The sequence below is a fragment of the Gorilla gorilla genome, chromosome 1 (genome assembly GCF_029281585.2).
Source record: "Gorilla gorilla gorilla isolate KB3781 chromosome 1, NHGRI_mGorGor1-v2.1_pri, whole genome shotgun sequence".
Taxonomy (NCBI): Eukaryota; Metazoa; Chordata; class Mammalia; order Primates; family Hominidae; genus Gorilla; species Gorilla gorilla.
The window spans coordinates 183,227,240-183,246,542 of NC_073224.2; the positions used below are offsets into that span (position 1 = coordinate 183,227,240).

The window sequence follows — 19,303 nt, forward strand, 5'->3', positions numbered from 1 at the left end:
GAAATGAGAGAGAAATGAATCAAGGATGTCTCCAAGGTTTTGGGCCTGAGCAACATAAAGGATGGAATTGCCCCTTTTATGAGATTGAATAAACTTCAGGAAGAGCACACTTGCAGAGAGAAATTATGATTTTGGTTTGGAATGTAATATGTTTAGACAACCAAAAGGAAATGGTGTGAAGGCTGATAAAGTATCTGGAATTCATGAGAGATGTCTAAATTGGAGATGTAAATTTGAGAGTCGTCAGTGTTTTTAAAATGAAGCCATAAACTTTTGCATTTGCTTCAGCCAAAAGGAAGGATTGAAGAAGGAAATAAATGCTGCAGACTAGGAAGCAACTGTGTGTGTTCAGCATCTTTATTTTGTATTGGAGAAATTTACTGATAACTCCTTGAGAAAAAGCAGGACTTTATGCCTCTGAGAGCTGACATTCATTGAGATGGTTTGGGGCCTACATGCTCACTGACTTCTTGTCAGAGGATAAAATCTTATTGCTTGGTTCATTTAATTAATAGATACCAGTTAATGTGCTTGTTGTTTATTTCTCAAGTATATTACTTTCTATTTCTGATTAATAGTTCATATCTGAATATGGCTATGAATTACCCATACCCTAAATATTAACCTATGCCAACAGATAAAGAGGTGGCAGTTTTATGGTTATGACAAGTTTACAACTCTGTGAAGTAAGCCAGCATCTACTTGTGCAAACAATCCCTATACATTTGTTAACCTGGCACACTATCTTCTGGCTAACTCCAGAATGAATTAATGAATAATATATATTGATATGTGCTCAACCGACTTGTCTGAGAAATTTTGCTTTAAGAACTGCCTTAAGACTGGATAAGATCATCTAGCTGTGGAGAGATAAGCCCCAGGGATGTACCCTGGTAGACTTCAAAGTTTGAGGTCAGGGATTAAAGGAAGAACCATCAAAGAAGGGAGTTACTAGTTTACTAGGTAACCAGCATGCTTCATAAGTATGTATTTAATCCTTGCCAAAACCACATGATTCGGTGTTAGCATCATTATCCTCAACTTCAGAGAATCATAACTGAGGCTCTACAAAGTGAGGTGGCTTGCCCGAGGATCATACATACCAAGATTGTAATCCAATTTTACCCCATTTAATCTGCCTTTTCTTATGCTTGCCTCCACTGCCAGTGATGTGTGTGAATGGCTTTATGATGGCAGCTGATGTGATGTTTTTCAGGTTTTCTGGTTTCCTTTCAGGTGGGTATCTGGAGGTTTTGGAGTCGACTAAAGAAACTCCAGACCTAGGGGTCTCTAAGTCAAGTTCCATCTCGGAGGAGATATATGATGATGTCGAGTACTCCAGGAAAGAGGTGTAAGTAACATTCCAGTCTTTCAGCAAGATGAATGTGATGAAACTTTAAAGGTACAATAATGGTCTTTGTTATTTTCTCCCGTAGACCGAAGCTGAACTACTCTAGCTCATTTGCCTCAAATAGTGGTAAGTATAGGAAGACATTTCTGAAGCTGCCAGTAGGAATTGCAGAATGCTTCTATGGCTGATTAGTGATAAGATGTCTTTTAATTATTCATATTTTAATGATGCCAATTTGTGGGAAGCTAAGAGAAGCAATACCAAGATATGTGCTAACAGCAATACCGAGGTATGTGCTAATAAATGCATTTAGAATCAGGAACATGAGGATGCTGGTAAGAGCATTCTTATGGTAAAAGTGAGTTTACTTCCTTCCTGATCTTTTCACAGTGTAAGTCTGATTATAGGACTGTTTTTACTTAAAACACTTTCTTGGCTTTCCAATACTTTTAAGATTGGCTTCTGACACGATCTAGAGTCCTTGACTAACCTACCCCTACAGACCTCTGGAGCCTCATCTCACACTGTACTCAATCTTCATCTTTGAGACCCAGTTATGCTGACCTTCTTTTAGCTTGTATAATTTGCCAAGCTCCAACAGCAGGATATTTTCATATGCTTCTCCCTCCCTTTCCGGAATGCTCTTTCCTCTCCTGGGTCCCTTTGTTTCACTGACTCTTAATCTTCTAATCTCAGCTCAATCATTATTTCCACAGGGAATATTCTCCTTGGTGTACAGTCTCATAGTACCACGGACTTCTTTTTCATAGTACTTGTCACAGTTGTAATTTTATACTTATGTGACTTTTTAATTAATGTCTCCCCTCCTAGATTATTACCTTCTTTATACATACCATTTTCTCCAGCCCTTAGCATAATGCCAAGCACATGTTAGATATTCAAAAAAAATCTGTTGAATGAAGGAATTCATGAATGAAAAAGTAATGGGGAGGTATTGGTCAAAGGATACAAAATTTCAATTAGGAGAAGTACCTTCAGGAGGTTTATAGTACAACAGTGATTATAGTTAATAACAAAGTATTATATACTTGAAAATTACTGAGAGTAGATTTTAAAATTCTCACCACAAAAAAGTATGTGAGGTAATGAATATGTTAACTGGCTTGACTTAGTCATTCCACTATGTATACAATTATCAAAACATGTTATACATCATAAGTATATATAATTATTATTTGTCAGTTTTAAAATAAATTTTAGAAAAAGAAAAAGCAATGGAGTGCAGAGAATCAAATGTTACTCTGATTGATCTTCTTAGAATCTCAGAAGTTTAGAGGGAAAAACAACCTTAAATATCATTAAACCCAGTACACTCATTTTAAAAAGAAAATTGAAACATAGAGAAGTGACTCCTCTAAGATCATTGTGTGTTAAAGTTGAGTTTGGAACCTAAAAATCCTGACCCTGATATTCAAAGTTCTTTCCATTAGACTCTGTTTCAGGATTGAATTAAAGTATATCTGTGTATGTTAAGCTTATGTGTTGGGCTAGGCCAAAGCCATGCTGTGAAGGGAGAGATTATTCAAGGTATATCTCATTTTCCATGGTTGCCCCAGCATTCAGCGCAATGCCTGATGCTTAGTAAATTCTGATTGTTATGTATTAAATACAGGAAGAAGGGAGGGTGGAAGGAAGGAATCTATTGAAGAACCAACTTTCTTTGACTAAATCAGTTCAAATTTGGAATCAGGTGGAAATAAGTCTTAATTTTCATTTATACATACTTTTATAGAGGTTTAAGTATTTTTACCATGTGCTTTTAAAAACATGTGGGTGAGTTTCAGTAAAAACTATTTAACAAAAGAAAGATCAAAGTACCTAGCATCTAGTAAGTATCTAACATTTTTTGTTAAATATGAATCTGAACTATTGCTATTATAATGAATATAAGTAGGGTTTTTTTTTAATTTCAGAAGAAAATAGAGAACTGTATGAAGATGTCTACAAAACAAAGAACAACTACCCAAAGATAGAGTGAGTTTCTCTCTTTCTTGGCTTTGTAGGCTAATGATACTTCCTGTTAGTCTAGTAAAGCCAGAGTTTAAGTGAGGACCCACCATCCGCCCCCCAGCCCCACTGCCACCCCCGACTCCCATCATCATCTTTTAGGAAAGATTCACACTGAGAGTTATGATAACCTATTGTAATATTACAATTGTGATCAATAGGATACTTGTAATTGTGTACAATCATATACTATCAATATTAAATCACATTGTTCTCGCTTTTGAGAAATACCCATTTCCCAGAGTAAATGATTTTGATATTGGGTTAGAAAATAAGTAATAAAAGAGATGTGAATATTAATAAAACTTGCTTCAATTTTATAGCTGTTTTTCCAGGAACAAATTAATGGTTATGACTTACCTGTGTCTCTGTAAGTTAGTAAGGCTATCTCTGGGATTTGGGCTTAATATAACATGTAGTGTGATTCAGTGTTATCAAGAATAAAATTTGTTCAGATGGGTATTATTCTACAAGTTTAGTTATTAAGGACATGTTGTGGAAAAGAAAACAGCAATGGTCAAAAGCAAGGAGTTTAAGGGTTCAAGGGGGAAAAGACCCTGAACTGGGCATGCTGGTTGGCACGATGTGGGTATATCATTCCCTCGCTCTACCCTCTAAAGGCCCCAAAAGGATATTTGACAGAATTGTAATCATCAGCTGGGTAATCAATGTACCATCATTGCTATATTATTCAGTAAATTAAAAATCAATGATAAGAATTTCAAGAGCCAGGATTTTCTATAACATATTTCTAGTACAGTTTGTAAAGTACATTTCCCTGAGTTATCTTTTCCTCTAAAGGGAAGACTGCTTCATAAAATCTGCAAAATAGAGACTACTTGCAGTAGTTTGTCTTGAAATATAATTACTCCCTTCATAGTTGACTGGTGTGTGCTACTTCATATCACATCTAAACAAAGAAAAGCATAGAATTCAATAAGGCATCTTCTTGCTCTTTCTTGAGTGAGATGTGTTTTGGACATGAAAACAAAGCCTCTGGTTCTTTATTTTTTTTATAGACTCAGGGGTACCTGTGCAGGTTTGATACATAAATATATTGCCTAATGATGAGGTATGGGCTTCTAGTCTACCCATTACCCAAACAGTGAACATTTACCCAATAGGGAACTTTCCAACCTTCATTCTTCCTCCCACCCTCCCGCTTTTTGGAGTCCCCAGTGTCTGTTATTTCCATCTTTATGACCATGTATACCTATTGTTTAGCTCCCACTTACAAGTGAGAACATGTGGCATTTGATTTTATACAACAGCCTTCTATCTCTAGTACTCTCTTAAATGCCATGTTACTTATATCCTGTGATTCCTCTCAGTTTAGATGGAAAAGAAGCATTCAAAAGACTGCAGCAATTCTTCAAGAAAGAAAAGGATAGATTTAAAATAAAGAAAACCAAGTCAAAAGAAAACTTAAGGTAAAAAGCCCCTTTAAATCCCTTTCCATGAGGGGATTAACCTGGTAGGTACACAAGTTGATGTTCTCCATCCAATCTCAGAAACAGTGAAGGGGATATCAGAAACTAAAACCAAGGGTCTGGCCATCATCTGCCCCTTTCTTGTGAATTTTTTATTGAACTACATGCACAGAGACTAATTAATGAGAAAGTGGCATGCTCCTTTGAAAAAATGGCAGAGAAAGGGTTGAAAATGAGGGTAGAGGGAAAATCTTAAGCAAAGTCCAGAAAGGAAACTTTCCTCATCAGCCTTAATATCCTATTCCTGTTGTTACCACTAAGCATTACTTACCATGTCCTTTTATGCTTTTGGGGCCCTACAAGCCCCAGTAGTTTTTATTTGTCTACTGTTCCATATTTAATTTATCTCCCTTGAGAGCAGCAATATGTGGAAGGGGGAGATGAGCTGCTCAGCTGAACAGTTCGTGTATTGCAAGGTCTTAGACCTGGAAAAGACCCTCTGAGATAACCTAGGCTAACTGCCAGTTTTGAGAGAGGTTCCAAATTCACTAGCACTAGAAAGAGATGTGAGGGGACCTGGATTCTAGATTCTAGTACCAGTTCTGCCATTTATTCCATGTACAACTGTGGGCATATCACTTCCTTTATACACCCAGAGCATTCCAGTTTTCTCCTGCATATAATGGAAGGGGGACCCTGGAGACGCTTTGCAGGCAATAGATAGATATAGTTGTAGATATTCAGGTGCACCTCAATTTATGATGGGGTTGTGTCCCAATAAACTCATTGCAACTCTAAAATATGTGAAGTTAAAAGTGCATTTAATACATCTACCAAACATCATCACTTAGCCTAGCCCGTCTTAAACATGCTTGGAATATTTACATCAGCCTACAGTTGGGCAAAAGCATCTAACACAAAGCCTGTCTATAAAAAGTGTTGACTATCTCATGTAATTTATTGAATACTGTACTGAAAGTGGAAAAAGAATGGTCTTAAGGATACTTGAAGTAGGTTTCTACTGAATGCATATTGCTTTCACACCACCGTAAAGCAGAAAAATTGGGAGTCAAACCATTGTAAGGCTGGGAACATCTGTGTAGATATACAGACATAGAGATGTATTTTGTGAGGGCAGAAGATGCTAAAATAATTTGCCCAAGGTAATTACCTATAGTGAGATGGAATTATGTTGTTCTACCCTGAAGTTCTTTTTGATTATAAAGCTTCAGAGTTTTGTGGCTTTAGGTTCAACTGTCAATTGGATCTAGATCTACCAAGAGACCCTACAAAACATGAGGTTTATAAATTGTAGTCCTGATATGGAAGAAGAGGGAGTGTGGTCAACGAGACCCTATGCACAAAGGCAGACCCTGGCCTTAGCAGATTAGATGTTTTCTGAGAGAAAATTATTGGCATGATAACTGGCAGTCCCACAATATTTGATCAAGATGAGAATGCTAATGTTTTTAATATGCAAATCTGATTACCTTTCTCTCAAAACTATTCATTGGCTACATACTACGTTTAGAATAAATATCCAGTTCCTTACCCTGGCAAGTAAATACTTCATGGCTGTCCCCATTCTACTTCTCTAGTTCTGTCTCTCACTAAAATTAACTCTCACTACCATCCCATCCACATAGCTATAGATCTCAGACTCTGCCATGGTGTCTCATGCCTCCATGCTTTGAACATGACATTCTCATAGTCTGGAATGTACCTGCCCTCCTCCAGCCTTCTTTTATTCTCAAAGTTCTAGTTTTCCCTTAAAATTCGATCAAATATTGTCCCTTATTGAATGCCTCCCCTGAACTTCTCTTCCCAAACCTGGATTACCCGTTTCCTTTGTGTTCCCATAACATCTTGTGCACATCTTGTGACATCTGTTAATACCAGAGAAACCATTTTTCTTGGAGTCAGAGAATACCAGGGCAAAAAGGGCAATCCAGCATCATCAATATGTTATTGGAGATCTGTCAGCTCATCTTTCCAAACATGGTTTTTTTCCTTAACTCTTTTGTGTCTTTTGTCAATCAACAGTGCATTTTCCATTTTGCTGCCTGATTTAGGTAAGTGCCATTTGCTTATTGCAGACCAAAAGTACTCAGCTTTTGTATATTCAGAGGCAGGGAAAGAGAAATGGTAACCCTTCCTGCATTCCCACATTTGATGAAAAATTGCTCTACCAAAATCAAAGAAGATGTTTCACACGGAAGTATTTTTTTACTTTGGAGATGAGTAGTGTTTCTCAAGTACCTACTACATACCATGCCCTGGGGCAGATGTGTTCCTCTTAAAGTCCCAGAAAAATAAATGTTATCATCCCTTTTCAGAGAAGCTGTAGGACCATATTTAAGTGATCCAGGATTTGTATTCCAGGCTCTCTGACTATGAAACTCATGCAATTTGCATTCTACCATACTGCCTTTTGAAGGACTTGGTATCCTTCATCCTAATTAAGACACTAACTGAATATGATCACATTGCCACCAGCAAACTAACTGAATTGAGAATGGATCATTGGAATGTTGTTTGCTTTTCCATTAAAATAATAGTGCATAAATTAGCACGGTGCTTGACACATAGTAGACTATCAATACATGTTCAGTACATTGAATTTGTCAATAAAAGAGGGTCATGTGTTCTGTTGTTTGTTAGTTTTTGTTTAGGGGTTCTAGCTATGTGGCTACCTGGATGTCACTCGAACTTGACAATTCAAAAGTATATTTCATAAATATGAGTTTGCTGAACTAAAAGACAAATGACAATTATATATACCTGATAAAATCCCACATCACAACATATCCTTGGTCTGTGTTTAAAAGAAAAAAGCTGACCTAGAATAGACATGCATTTTATCCCCACCCACATTTGAAGGTATTTAATAAAATAAGGGAGTGAATAATTATGAATAATTATACTAGAAGGTCTCAAACTTGTTCAGTGGTGAATCAAATGAAAATCATGTAATTCTATGTAGAGTGCCAAGGAATGTGAATATCCTAAAATGAAAATGCCTAATTATTATTATGCACTAAGTCAGATTCAACATTATGCAAGATTATTGTATAGGAGCAATTGCCAATGATTTGAAATAAAAACCATGGAAGAAAAATCAACATTACTGTTCTATTAAGCTGTTTCTCCCCCCTAGGAGTTAAGAAAAGACCTCTCACTATTCTAGCAGTATAGCATATTTGTTCAATTCCAGAAAGATGGGAACTTAGTCTAAAAATGATTCTTTGAGCAACTCATATTTTTCTGGAACTCTATGTAAAAGCAAATTAATATAAATATATATGTTTTGAGATACTGGGACATCACACTTTTTTTTTAATCTTTCAGTTGAATTTCTTCCCAAATAGAGAATATTTTTATTCTTTGATTCTTCTAGCCTATTTGTATTTTATGATCAGATTTTGCTAAAACAGACCTGAAGATGCACCTGGATAATTAGGTAATTGGGTATAATTTGGAAAGTCAGTGCTTATATAAACCATGCTTAATAATGGACTATTTTGATTCTGTCTTGACCCTAGAACTTAAGTCTCAGGAAGTTATTATCTATGATGATGTAGACCTGAGTGAAAAAGAGTCAAAGTAAGTAATTTACCTTATTGGTCATCCCTGCTGATATTTGACCCATTTCCTGATGCTTTCTTAATTATGATCACAGAACCATCTTTTCAGATCCTTGGAGATTGAATGAAAAGTCAACTTAAGATAGTCTTCTCACTAAGAGGGGAAAACACTGAATAACATATATGATCCGAAAGTGGTAGGTGACCACAAAAGACATTGGAGGTTTTGAGTTTGTTTCTGTTTTTTATTTTTGAATTCAGACTTGAAACTCATTTCAACACATTTTTTAAATGATCTCCAATGTACATGACAACATGAAGGATAGCAAGCACTATGTGACAGAAAGTCTGTATTCAAGGACTAAATAACTATAATTTATCAAAAAAGATGGCTGAATGCAGTGGCTCATGCCTGTAATCCCAGCACTTTGAGAGGCAGAGGTAGGTGGATTGCCTGAGCCTAGAAGTTCAAGACCAGCCGGAGAAACATGGCAAAATCCCATCTCTACTAAACTAGCCAGGCATGGTGGCACATGCCTGTAGTCCCAGCTATTCAGGAGGCTGAGGTGGGAGGATGGCTTGAGCCTTTGAGGCAGAGGTTGTAGTGAGCCGGGATCACACCACTAGACTCCAGACTGGGCAATGGAGCCAGGCTCTGTTCCAAAAAAAAAAAAAAAAAAGCCATCCTTAAGTTTGATGCTCCCTCTCCAGTCACTTATTATTTATACTTTCCCTCTTAATCAATTGGTTAAAAATAAAAGTCTCCTCTGTTCATGTTTGATTCATCTTTCCTTGCTCACTGCAATTAGGTTTCCTATTTATACAATTGAACTTATTTTTGGTAAGGTCACTAATAACTCCTTTGTTAAATCCAACAGATACTTTTAAGCCTTTATTTGTCTTCTCTATATCTTAAAATATGAACTATGCCATCCTCCAAAGGAAAAAAAATACTAGTTTTTCCCTAGGTTTCTATGTTATTATTTCTTTGTTATTTGATGTTATTTTTAAGTTGACATATAATAATTGTACATATTTTCCAGGTAGATAGTGATGTTTTGATAAACAAAATATATAGTGATAAGATCAGGGTAATTAGCATATTCATCATCAAACATTTATCATTTCTTTGTGTTGGGAATATTCAATATCTCCCTTCTAGCTATTTAAAACTATATAATATATTATTGTTAACTATAGTCATCCTATGGTAGTTGTATTAGTCCATTTTTACACTGCTATAAAGAAATACCTGAGACTAGGTAATTAATAAAGGAAAGAAGCTTAATTGACTCGCAGTTCCATGTGGCTGGTGAGGCCTCAGGAAACTTACAATCATGGCAGAAGGGGAAGAGGCACATATTACATGGTGGCAGGCAAGAGAGAGAAGAGAAAGTGAAGGGGAAAAACCCCTTATAAAGCCATCAGAACTCATGAGAACTCATTCACTATAATGAGAACACTATGTGGGAAACTGCCCTCATAATCCAGTCACCTCCCTCCCTCGACACATGGGGATTACAATTCAAGGTGAGGTTTAGTGGAGACACAAAGCCTGACCATATTAGTGGTATAGAACACTAGAACATATTCCTCATATCTCACTGTATATTGTATCCTGAACTAATCTCTCTCTATTCCCTACTTTCCCAGCCTTTAGCATCCTCTGTTCTACTCTTTATTTCTATGAGAGCAACCTTTCTTAGCTTTCATATATGAGTGAGAACATGTGGTGCTTAACTTTCTATTCCTGGCTTATTTCACTTAACATAATGTCCTCCACTTCTATCCATGTTGCTGTGAATGACATGATTTCATTCTTTTTTATGGCTGAATAGTGCTCTGCCATGTGTATGTTTATCACATTTTCTTTACCATTCATTTGATGTTGGATACCTAAGTTGATTCCATATGTTGGCTATTGCATATAGTGCTGCAATAAACATGGGAGCATAGATGTCTCTTTGATAACTGATTTCATTTCCTTTGGATTAATACCCAGCAATGGAACTGCTGAATCATATGATAGTTCTATTTGTAGTTTTTTAGGAACCTCCATACTGTTATTCATAGGTGCTGTACTATTTATATTCCCACTAAGAATGAAGAGAATTTCCTATTCTCCACATCCTTGATAGCATGTGATTTTTTTTTTGTCTTTTTGATGATTGCCATCCTAACAGGGATGAAATGATACCTCAGTGTGGTTTTGATTTGCATTTCCCTGGTGATTAGTGATGTTGAACATTTTAAAATATGTTTATTGGTCATTTTATTTTATTTATTTTTTATTATACTTTAAGTTCTAGGGTACAAGTGCACAATGTGCAGGTCTGTTACACAGGTATACATGTGCCATGTTGGTTTGCTGCACCCATCAACTCATCATTTACATTAAGTATTTCTCCTAATGCTATCCCTCCCCCAGCCCCTCACCCCCCAACAAGCCCCAGTGTGTGATGTTCCCCACCCTGTGTCCAAGTGTTCTCATTGTTCAATTCCTACCTATGAGTGAGAACATGCGGTGTTTGGTTTCCTGTCCTTGTGATAGTTTGCTGAGAATGATGGTTTCCAGCTTCATTCCATGTCCCTGCAAAGGACATGAACTCATCCTTTTTATGGTTGCATAGTATTCCATTGTGTATATGTGCCATGTTTTCTTAATCCAGTCTATCATTGATGGACATTTGGGTTGGTTCCAAGTCTTTGCTATTTAAAAGACACAGACTGGCAAATTAGATAGAGAGTCAAGACCCATCAATGTGCTGTATTCAGGAGACCCATCTCATGTGCAAAGACACACATAGGCTCAAAATAAAGGGATAGAGGAAGATCTACCAAGAAAATGGAAAGCAAAAAAAGCAGGGGTTGCAATCCTAGCCTCAGATAAAACAGACTTTAAACCAACAAAGATCAAAAGACACAAAGAAGGCTATTACATTATGGTAAAGGGATCAATTCAACAAGAAGAGCTAAGTATCCTAAATATATATGCACCCAATACAGGAGCACCCAGATTCATAAAGCAAGTCCTTAGGGACCTACAAAGAGACTCAGACTCCCACACAATAATAATGGGAGACTTTAACACCCCACTGTAAATATTAAACAGATCAATGAGACAGAAGGTTAAAAAAGATATCCAGGAGTTGAACTCACCTCTGCACCAAGTGGACCTGATAGACATCTACAGAACTCTCCGTCCCAAATCAACAGAATATACATTATTCTCAGCACCACATCGCACTTATTCTAAAATTGATCACATAATTGGAAGTAAAGCACTCCTCAGCAAATGTGAAAGAACAGAAATCATAACAAACTGCCTCTCAGACCACAGTGCAATCAAATTAGAACTCAGGATTAAGAAACTCATTCAAAACTGCACAACTGCATGGAAACTGAACAACTTGCTTCTGAATGACTACTGGGTAAATAAAGATCTTCTTTGAAACCAATGAGAACAAAGACACAACGTACCAGAATCTCTGGGACACATTTAAAGCAGTGTGTAGAGGGAAATTTATACCACTAAATGCCCACAAGAGAAAGAAGGGAAGATCTAAAATCGACACCCTAACTTCACAATTAAAAGAACTAGAGAAACAAGAGCAAACAAATTCAAAAGCTAGCAGAAGGCAAGAAATAACTAAGATCAGAACAGAACTGAAGGAGATAGAGACACACAAAAAAACCTTCAAAAAATCAATGAATCCAGGAGCTGGGTTTTTGAAAAGATCAACAAAATTGATAGACCACTAGCAAGACTAATAAAGAAGAAAATAGAGAAGAATCAAATAGACGCAATAAAAAATGATAAAGGGGATATCACCACCGATCCCACAGAAATACAAACAACCATCAGAATACTATAAACACCTCTACGCAAATAAACTATTGGTCATTTTAATGTCATCTTTTGAGAAATGTCTGTTCATTTGCCCATTTTTTAATTGAATTTTTTTTTCTGTTTTGCTGTTTGAGTTCCTTGTATATTCTGGGTATTAATCACCTGTCAGATTAATAGTTTGCGAATGTTTTTCTCCATTCTGTAAGTTGTCTTTTCACTCTGTTGATTGTTTCTTTTACTGTGCAGAAGCTTTTTAGATTGCTGAAATTCCATTTGTTGATTTTTGCTTTGTTACTTGTGCTACTGAGGTCTTAGTCATAAAACCTTTTCCTAGACCAATGTCCTGAAGTGTTTCCCCTGTTTTCTTCTAATAGTTTTAGAGGTTTGGGTCTTACATTTTAAGTCTTTGATCTATTTTTGTTTGATTTTTGTATAGTGTACGTGGTGGGTGGGGGGGTCTAGTTTTATTCTTCTGTATATGGATATCCAGTTTTCCTAGCACCATTTATTGAAAAGACTGTACTTCCCCCATTGAGTGTTCTTGGAGTTTTTGTCAAAAGCCGTTGGCTGTAGATACATGGATTAATTTCTGGGTTACCTATTCTGTTCCATTGGTTTGTGTGTCTGTTTTATGCCAATACCATGCTGTTTTGATTACTAGAGCTTTGTAGAATGTTTTGAAGTCTGGTACTGTGCCTTATACAGATTTGTTCTTTTGCTCAGAATTGCTTCAGCTACTTGGGGTCTTTTGTGATTCCATACAAATTCTAAGATTGTGTTTTCTATTTCTGTGAAGAAAGGCATTGGTATTTTGATGGGGATTGCATTGAATCTGCAGATTGCCTTGGGTAGTATGGTCATTTTAACAATATTAATTCTTCCAATCTATGAGCATGAGATGTCCTTCCATTTGTTTACATCATCTACAATTTATTTCATCAGTGTTGTGTCATTTTCTTTGTAGAAGTCTTTCACCTCCTTGGCTAAATTTATTCCTATGTATTTTTGTTTTTTGCAGCTATTATAAACCAGATTGCCTTCTTGATCTCATTTTCAGCTAGTTCATTGTTCATGTATAGAAACGCTACTAATTTTTATATGTTGATTTTGTATCCTACAACTTTACTGAATTTATCAGTTCTAAGAGTCTCTTCGTAAAGTTGTTAGATTTTTCTAGATATAACATCATGTCGTCTGCAAACAGGGGCAATTTTACTTCCTCCTTTCCCATTTTGATGTCCTTTATTTCTTTCTCTTGCCTCATTGATCCTGCTGGAACTTCCAGTACTTTGTTGAATAAGAATGGAGAGAGTGGGCATCCATGTCTTATTCCAGAAAAGCTGGAAGCTTTTCCCTGTTAGGTAAGATGTTAGCTGTGGGTTTGTTATATATGGCCTTTATTATGTTGAGGTACTTTTCTTCTATGCCTAATTTATTGAGAGCTTTTATTATGAAAGGATGTTGAATTTTGACAAATGCTTTTCCTGCATCTATTGAAATTATCATATGGTTTTGTTCTTCATTCTGTTGCAGTGATGTTTCACATTTATTGATTTGCCTATGTTGAATGACCCAACTTTGTTGACTGCAGGCATGTTCCTGGTGGTCTGATTGATGGGCATCAATATGACCATGGAGGGGGTGATGGCTAGAGAATTTCCGGCTTCACATGATGAAGCCAGTGATTCATGAGCTGAGCTGAAATCTCCCCAGCCTGATACTTCCCTTTCTATCACAGTAACCCTCCATGATAAATTAGAATGGTTCCCAGTTGGCCAGGTGCAGTGGCTCATGCCTGTAAACCTAGCTCTTTGGGAGGCAGAAGTGGGAGGATTGCTTGAGCTCCAGAGTTTGAGACCAGCCTGGGCAACACAGTGGGACCCCATCTCTATCTTTATAATTTAAAAAAATATTTTAAATTGTCTCAGATGAGAACATCAAGGCTAAGGGTAACTAACTTGCCCACGCTATTGAGTAGAGAGGTAGGTCTGAGATCTAGGTGGCCTGCCCCCAAGCCAGCGATCTTTCCTGCCACCTACCCTCTTTCTGGGGATGTGCTCACCAAGTGAGCCCAGGGGTCAGTGTGTGAGGCTACAGAGGAACAGCAGCCTGGTTGTGTGCAGGGAGGATGCCCTGGGAGTGAGTTGGGGTTTTGTTTTGTTTTGTTTTGTTTTGTTTTTTTTGTAACAGGGTCTCACTCTGTCACTCAGGCTGGAGTGCAGCGGTGCCATGTTCATGATTCACTGCAGCCTTGACTTCCTGGGCTCAGGGATATATCCCACTAATATGTTCTTGCATTTCTGGGATATATCACACTACATCATGGTGTATTATCTTTTTGATGTGCTGTTGTATTGAGTTTGCTAATATTTTGTTGAAGATTTTTGTGTCTATGTTCATCAGGGATATCGACCTGTAATTTTCTTTTTTGTATCCTTGTCTGCTTTTGGTATCAGGGTTATGCTGGCCTCATAGAATGAGTTAGGAAGAGTTCATTCTGCTTCAATGTTTTGGAATAATTTGAGAAGATTTGGTATTAATTCTTTTTTAAAGGTTCAGTAGAATTCAGCAGGAAAGCCATCTAGTCCTAGACTTTTCTTTTTTGGGAGACTCTTTATTACTGATTCAATCTTATCACTTTTATTGGTCTTTTCAAGTTTTCTAATTTTTTCTTGGTTCAATCTCAGTAGGTTGTATATTTCCATGAATTTAGCTATTTCCTCCAGGTTTTCCCATTTGTTAGCAGATAGTTGCTCACAGTGGTCTCTAAGTAATGTCTCTTTTTTCACTTTGACTTTATTTACCTGAACTTGCCATCCCCTCCCTCTCCCCTTCCCCTCCCTCTCCTCCTTCCACGCCCCTCCCCTTCCCTTTACCTTTCCCCCTCTCCTCCCGTTTACCTTTCCCTCTCTCCTTCCCTCTCCCCTCCCCTCCTCCCTCCCCTCCCCTCTGCTTCTCACCCCATCTCTCTCTCTAGTCTAGGTAATGGTTTGTCAATTTTGTTTCTTTTCAAAACAACAGCTTTTTGTTTCATTGATCTTTTGCATTTCTTTTTTTGGCAGCTTCTTTTTTTTTTATTATTATACTTTAAGTTTTAGGGTACATGTGCACATTGTGCAGGTTAGTTACATATGTATACAAGTGCCATGCTGGTGCGCTGCAACCACTAACTTGTCATCTAGCATTAGGTATATCTCCCAATGCTATCCCTCCCCCCTCCCCCCACCCCACAACAGTCCCCAGAGTGTGATATTCCCCTTCCTGTGTCCATGTGATCTCATTGTTCAGTTCCCACCTATGAGTGAGAATATGTGGTGTTTGGTTTTTTGTTCTTGCGATAGTTTACTGAGAATGATGGTTTCCAATTTCATCCATGTCCCTACAAAGGACATGAACTCATCATTTTTTATGGCTGCATAGTATTCCATGGAATACTATGCAGATCTTTTGCATTTTTTATCTAAATTTTGTTTATGTCAGCTTTGATCTTTATTATTTCTTTTCTTCTACTAACTTTGCATTTGGTTTGTTCTTCCTTTTCTAATTCTTTGAGACAAATCATTAGATTGTTTTTTGAAATCTTTCTAGTTTTTGATGTAGGCATTTATTGCTATAAACTTGCCTATTAATATTTTTTGCTGTGTCCTATAAGTTTGATATGTTGTGTTTCTATTTTCATTTGTTTCAAAGAATTTTTAAGTATTATCCTTAATTTCTTCCTTCACCCATTGGTTGTTCAGGAGCATGTTGTTTAATTTCCATATATTTGTATAGTTTCAAATATTCCTCTTGTTATTGATGTTTAGTTTTAATCCACTGTGCTCAGATGAGATACTTGATATGATTTTGATTTTTAAAAACTTGTTGATACTTGTTTTGTGTCCTAACTTATGAACAGTTCTGGAGAATGTTCCATTAATAATGAAAAGAATGTGTACTATACAGAACATGAGTAACATGTTCTGTAGATGTCTATTAAGTTCTGTAGATGTCTGTTAAGTCCATTTGGTCTATGGTGCAGTTTAAATAGGATGTTTGCTGTTTTTCTTTCTAGATAATCTGCTTACAGTTGGATGTTGAAGTCTCCCAACTATTATTGTATTGAGGTGTATCTCTCCCTTTTGACCTAATAATATTTGCTTTATATATCTGGGTGCTCCAGTGTTGGGTCCACTGAAGATGGAGCCCCAATTCTGGTCCTTTTGATCTCTATGTTGGTGACTGTTTCAATAAACACACAGTTGCTCAGGCTGAAACCCTAGGTTATCTGTTATTCCTTCTCCTCTTGTGCCTTTCCCTTCCCATCACTCTCTTCCAATAACTCAAACTGTTCCCACTTTTCCCATCCCCAATGCACAGCCACAATTCAGTCTTATTGTTTCTCAACCAGATTACTACAACTCCCTGAATAGCCATCTTACCTCCATTTCAGTTTATTCTCCAAAATTTCTTAAGTGCAAATGTGACCACCTGCCACCCAACAGCTGAAAACTGTTTGGTGGTTAACCATCACTTTCAGAATGAAGTCAAAACTGCTTAGGAAGACATAAAATTTATTCATAATCCAGCCCCTGGCAACCTCTTAGCCTCACCTGTTCTTCCTGCTTACCCACTATTCCTGTGTTCCATCCATACTGTACTACTTGGAGTTCCTTAGACCAGATATGCTGTCCAGCATTTCCAAACCTTCACATTTGTTCCAACTTCATCAATTCATTCAACAAATATTTATTGAACATGTCCTTTGCGCAAGGCACTGTGCTAGGTGTTGGGTATAGAGCAGTGAACAAAAGAGATATAATTCCTACTCCTGTGGGCTTAGAGTGACTAAATCAATAAACAAATGAAAAAATAAGTCTATAATTACACATTGGAATTTGGTTGCTTTGAAGCAGGATTTTTTGAAAGAGAGTGGATATAGGGTGTGTGCTGGTAGGGGTTTTAAAGTATGGATAGCGGTGGAAAGCCTCTTCAAGAAGGTGATAATTTAAGAAGAAAAGAATTGCTCTACCTGTAACACACTTTGCCGTGTTTTTTGCCTGGCTATTTTATCCCTCGTTATTTAAAATTGAATTCAGATTTCACTTTTTCTAAGAAGCCATGTCTAACTTTATCTATTTAAGTTAGGTACTCCCTTTTTTTATCAAGATATTTTTCTCAGAATTGTAATGGTCTGTTTTCTTGACTTTCTCATCTGCTAGACTGAGAACTCTTTGAGGTAGGGACTGTGGCTTTCATATCTGTATCACGTGCCTGATACCAAAACATAATTTGATAAATTAGTTAACAAAGAAGGACCTGCTATAAAAATGTGCAAGATAACCTGGAAGCTCAGAATAGGTACACATTACTGTTATTTAGGCGATCAAAAATCTTTGTGCCAAGCTGAAACAGGAAAGACAGGTAACATTTTGACAGGTGAAGACTGGGAGCAAAAGAAGATGAGAGAAAAGGGAGGGGTAAGAGGGGGAGTAGACAACTGTAAATGGAAAACACTTGTGCTTGGGAAGTTGTGTTGGACCATAAGGCATATATGATCAGGAAAGTGGTGTTACAAACAGGAAATGTAATTTGGCATAAGATGGAAGAGAACCCTGAAATATCAAGTTAGGGTAAGGAATAAATTCTTTTTCTCTTTTGTTTGAGATGGGGTCTTACTATGTTGCCCAGGTTGAAATGCAGTGGCTATTCACAGGCGTGATCATAGCACACTGCACTTTGACCTCCTGTCTCAAGCAGTCCTCTCACTTCAGCCTCCAAGTAGCTGGAACTACAAGTGCATACCACTGAATCTCGATAAATTCTTTTTCTTAAAAAATCATTTGTAAAAATCAAAAGAAAACAAAAAGTTGTAAAGCATGGTAAAACATGGTAAAACGAATTGCCCTGAACCTATCATTCGACTTAAGAACTAGAACATAACCAATACCTTGGCCTCTTTCCCTTGTATACATCATGTATCCTTTCCCTCAAGGTGACTGTTCTCATAAATTTGGTGTTTTCATTTCCTTGTTCAAAATAAAAATAGTTTTAACAAACATATGATACAAATATTGTTTCATTTGGGATTTGAACATTATGAAAATGAGACACTGTATATAGAGTTCTGTAACTTTTTTATTCAAATCTAATCTTTCATTTTTCCTTTCATTTTAATGTTCTATAGTATTCCATTGTATGTGTATACCATAATTCATTTATCCATTCGATTGTTGATAAGTATTGGGGTAGTTCCTAATTTGGGGCCCTTACAAATAATACTGCCACAGATATTCTTACGGCTCCTGTGAATGTGTGCAGGAATTTTTCTAGAAGATACACTTAGAAGGGGAAAAAATGCAAATTATAAGGAATGCAAATTGATAAGAAAATGCCAACTTGTTTTCCAAAGTGGTCATACCACTATGACCATCCATTTCATTCTCTCTGCTCATCCATTTCCTCCCTTGTACTGTAAAACTTTGAGTGATCAGTTTAAAGGATTGTTGCAATACTTACTTTGAAAACCAAATGAGTTAACATATGTAAGATGCTTAGCATAAGACCTGACACATACATGCTAAAAAGTACTAGTTCCTTCTATAATAAATACCTTCTCCCTTCCCTGCATTCTCTTTTGCCTGGAATCACTAATGTTACATGCTAGTTGGTTTAGCCTTGTTTCACAATGGAGTTCAGTTACATTGTTCACATTTTAGAGGCAAAAAACAAAACAAAACAAAACAAAACTGAGGCTCATAAAGGAGATGAAATGTGATTATAAGCAGGCTGATCTCTTGCATCTGGATTCAAATTTGGATTACCACACATCGGGGTCAGCAAACTATGGCCTGAGGACCAAATATGGCCTGCCACTTGTTTCTGTGTATGAAGTTGCAACAGTAGAGTTGAAGAGCTGCCATAGAGATAATATGGCCTGCAAAGCCTAAAATATTTATTATATGGCCTTTCCATGGATTATCAAAATATATTTCTAGATGACTTTTTAATTTTTTGTAAAACATAATTGCCCATGAAGTGTTGATGGTTCCATGAATATATAATTCAGTCTTAATTTACT

General features: G+C 36.8%; 1 protein-coding gene across 2 annotated transcripts in view; it reads left to right on the forward strand.

The window, feature by feature from the left end:
- The window catches only part of FYB2 (FYN binding protein 2), a 100,919-nt gene that overhangs the window by 73,813 nt on the left and 7,803 nt on the right, over positions 1-19,303 (forward strand). For both annotated transcript variants that reach the window (XM_004025867.5, XM_063698345.1), the window contains exons 10-15: positions 1,237-1,351; positions 1,437-1,477; positions 3,286-3,346; positions 4,711-4,809; positions 6,853-6,881; positions 8,352-8,412. In XM_004025867.5, coding sequence (XP_004025916.4) covers positions 1,237-1,351; positions 1,437-1,477; positions 3,286-3,346; positions 4,711-4,809; positions 6,853-6,881; positions 8,352-8,412 — 406 coding nt within the window. The remainder of the gene's footprint in view (positions 1-1,236; positions 1,352-1,436; positions 1,478-3,285; positions 3,347-4,710; positions 4,810-6,852; positions 6,882-8,351; positions 8,413-19,303) is intronic.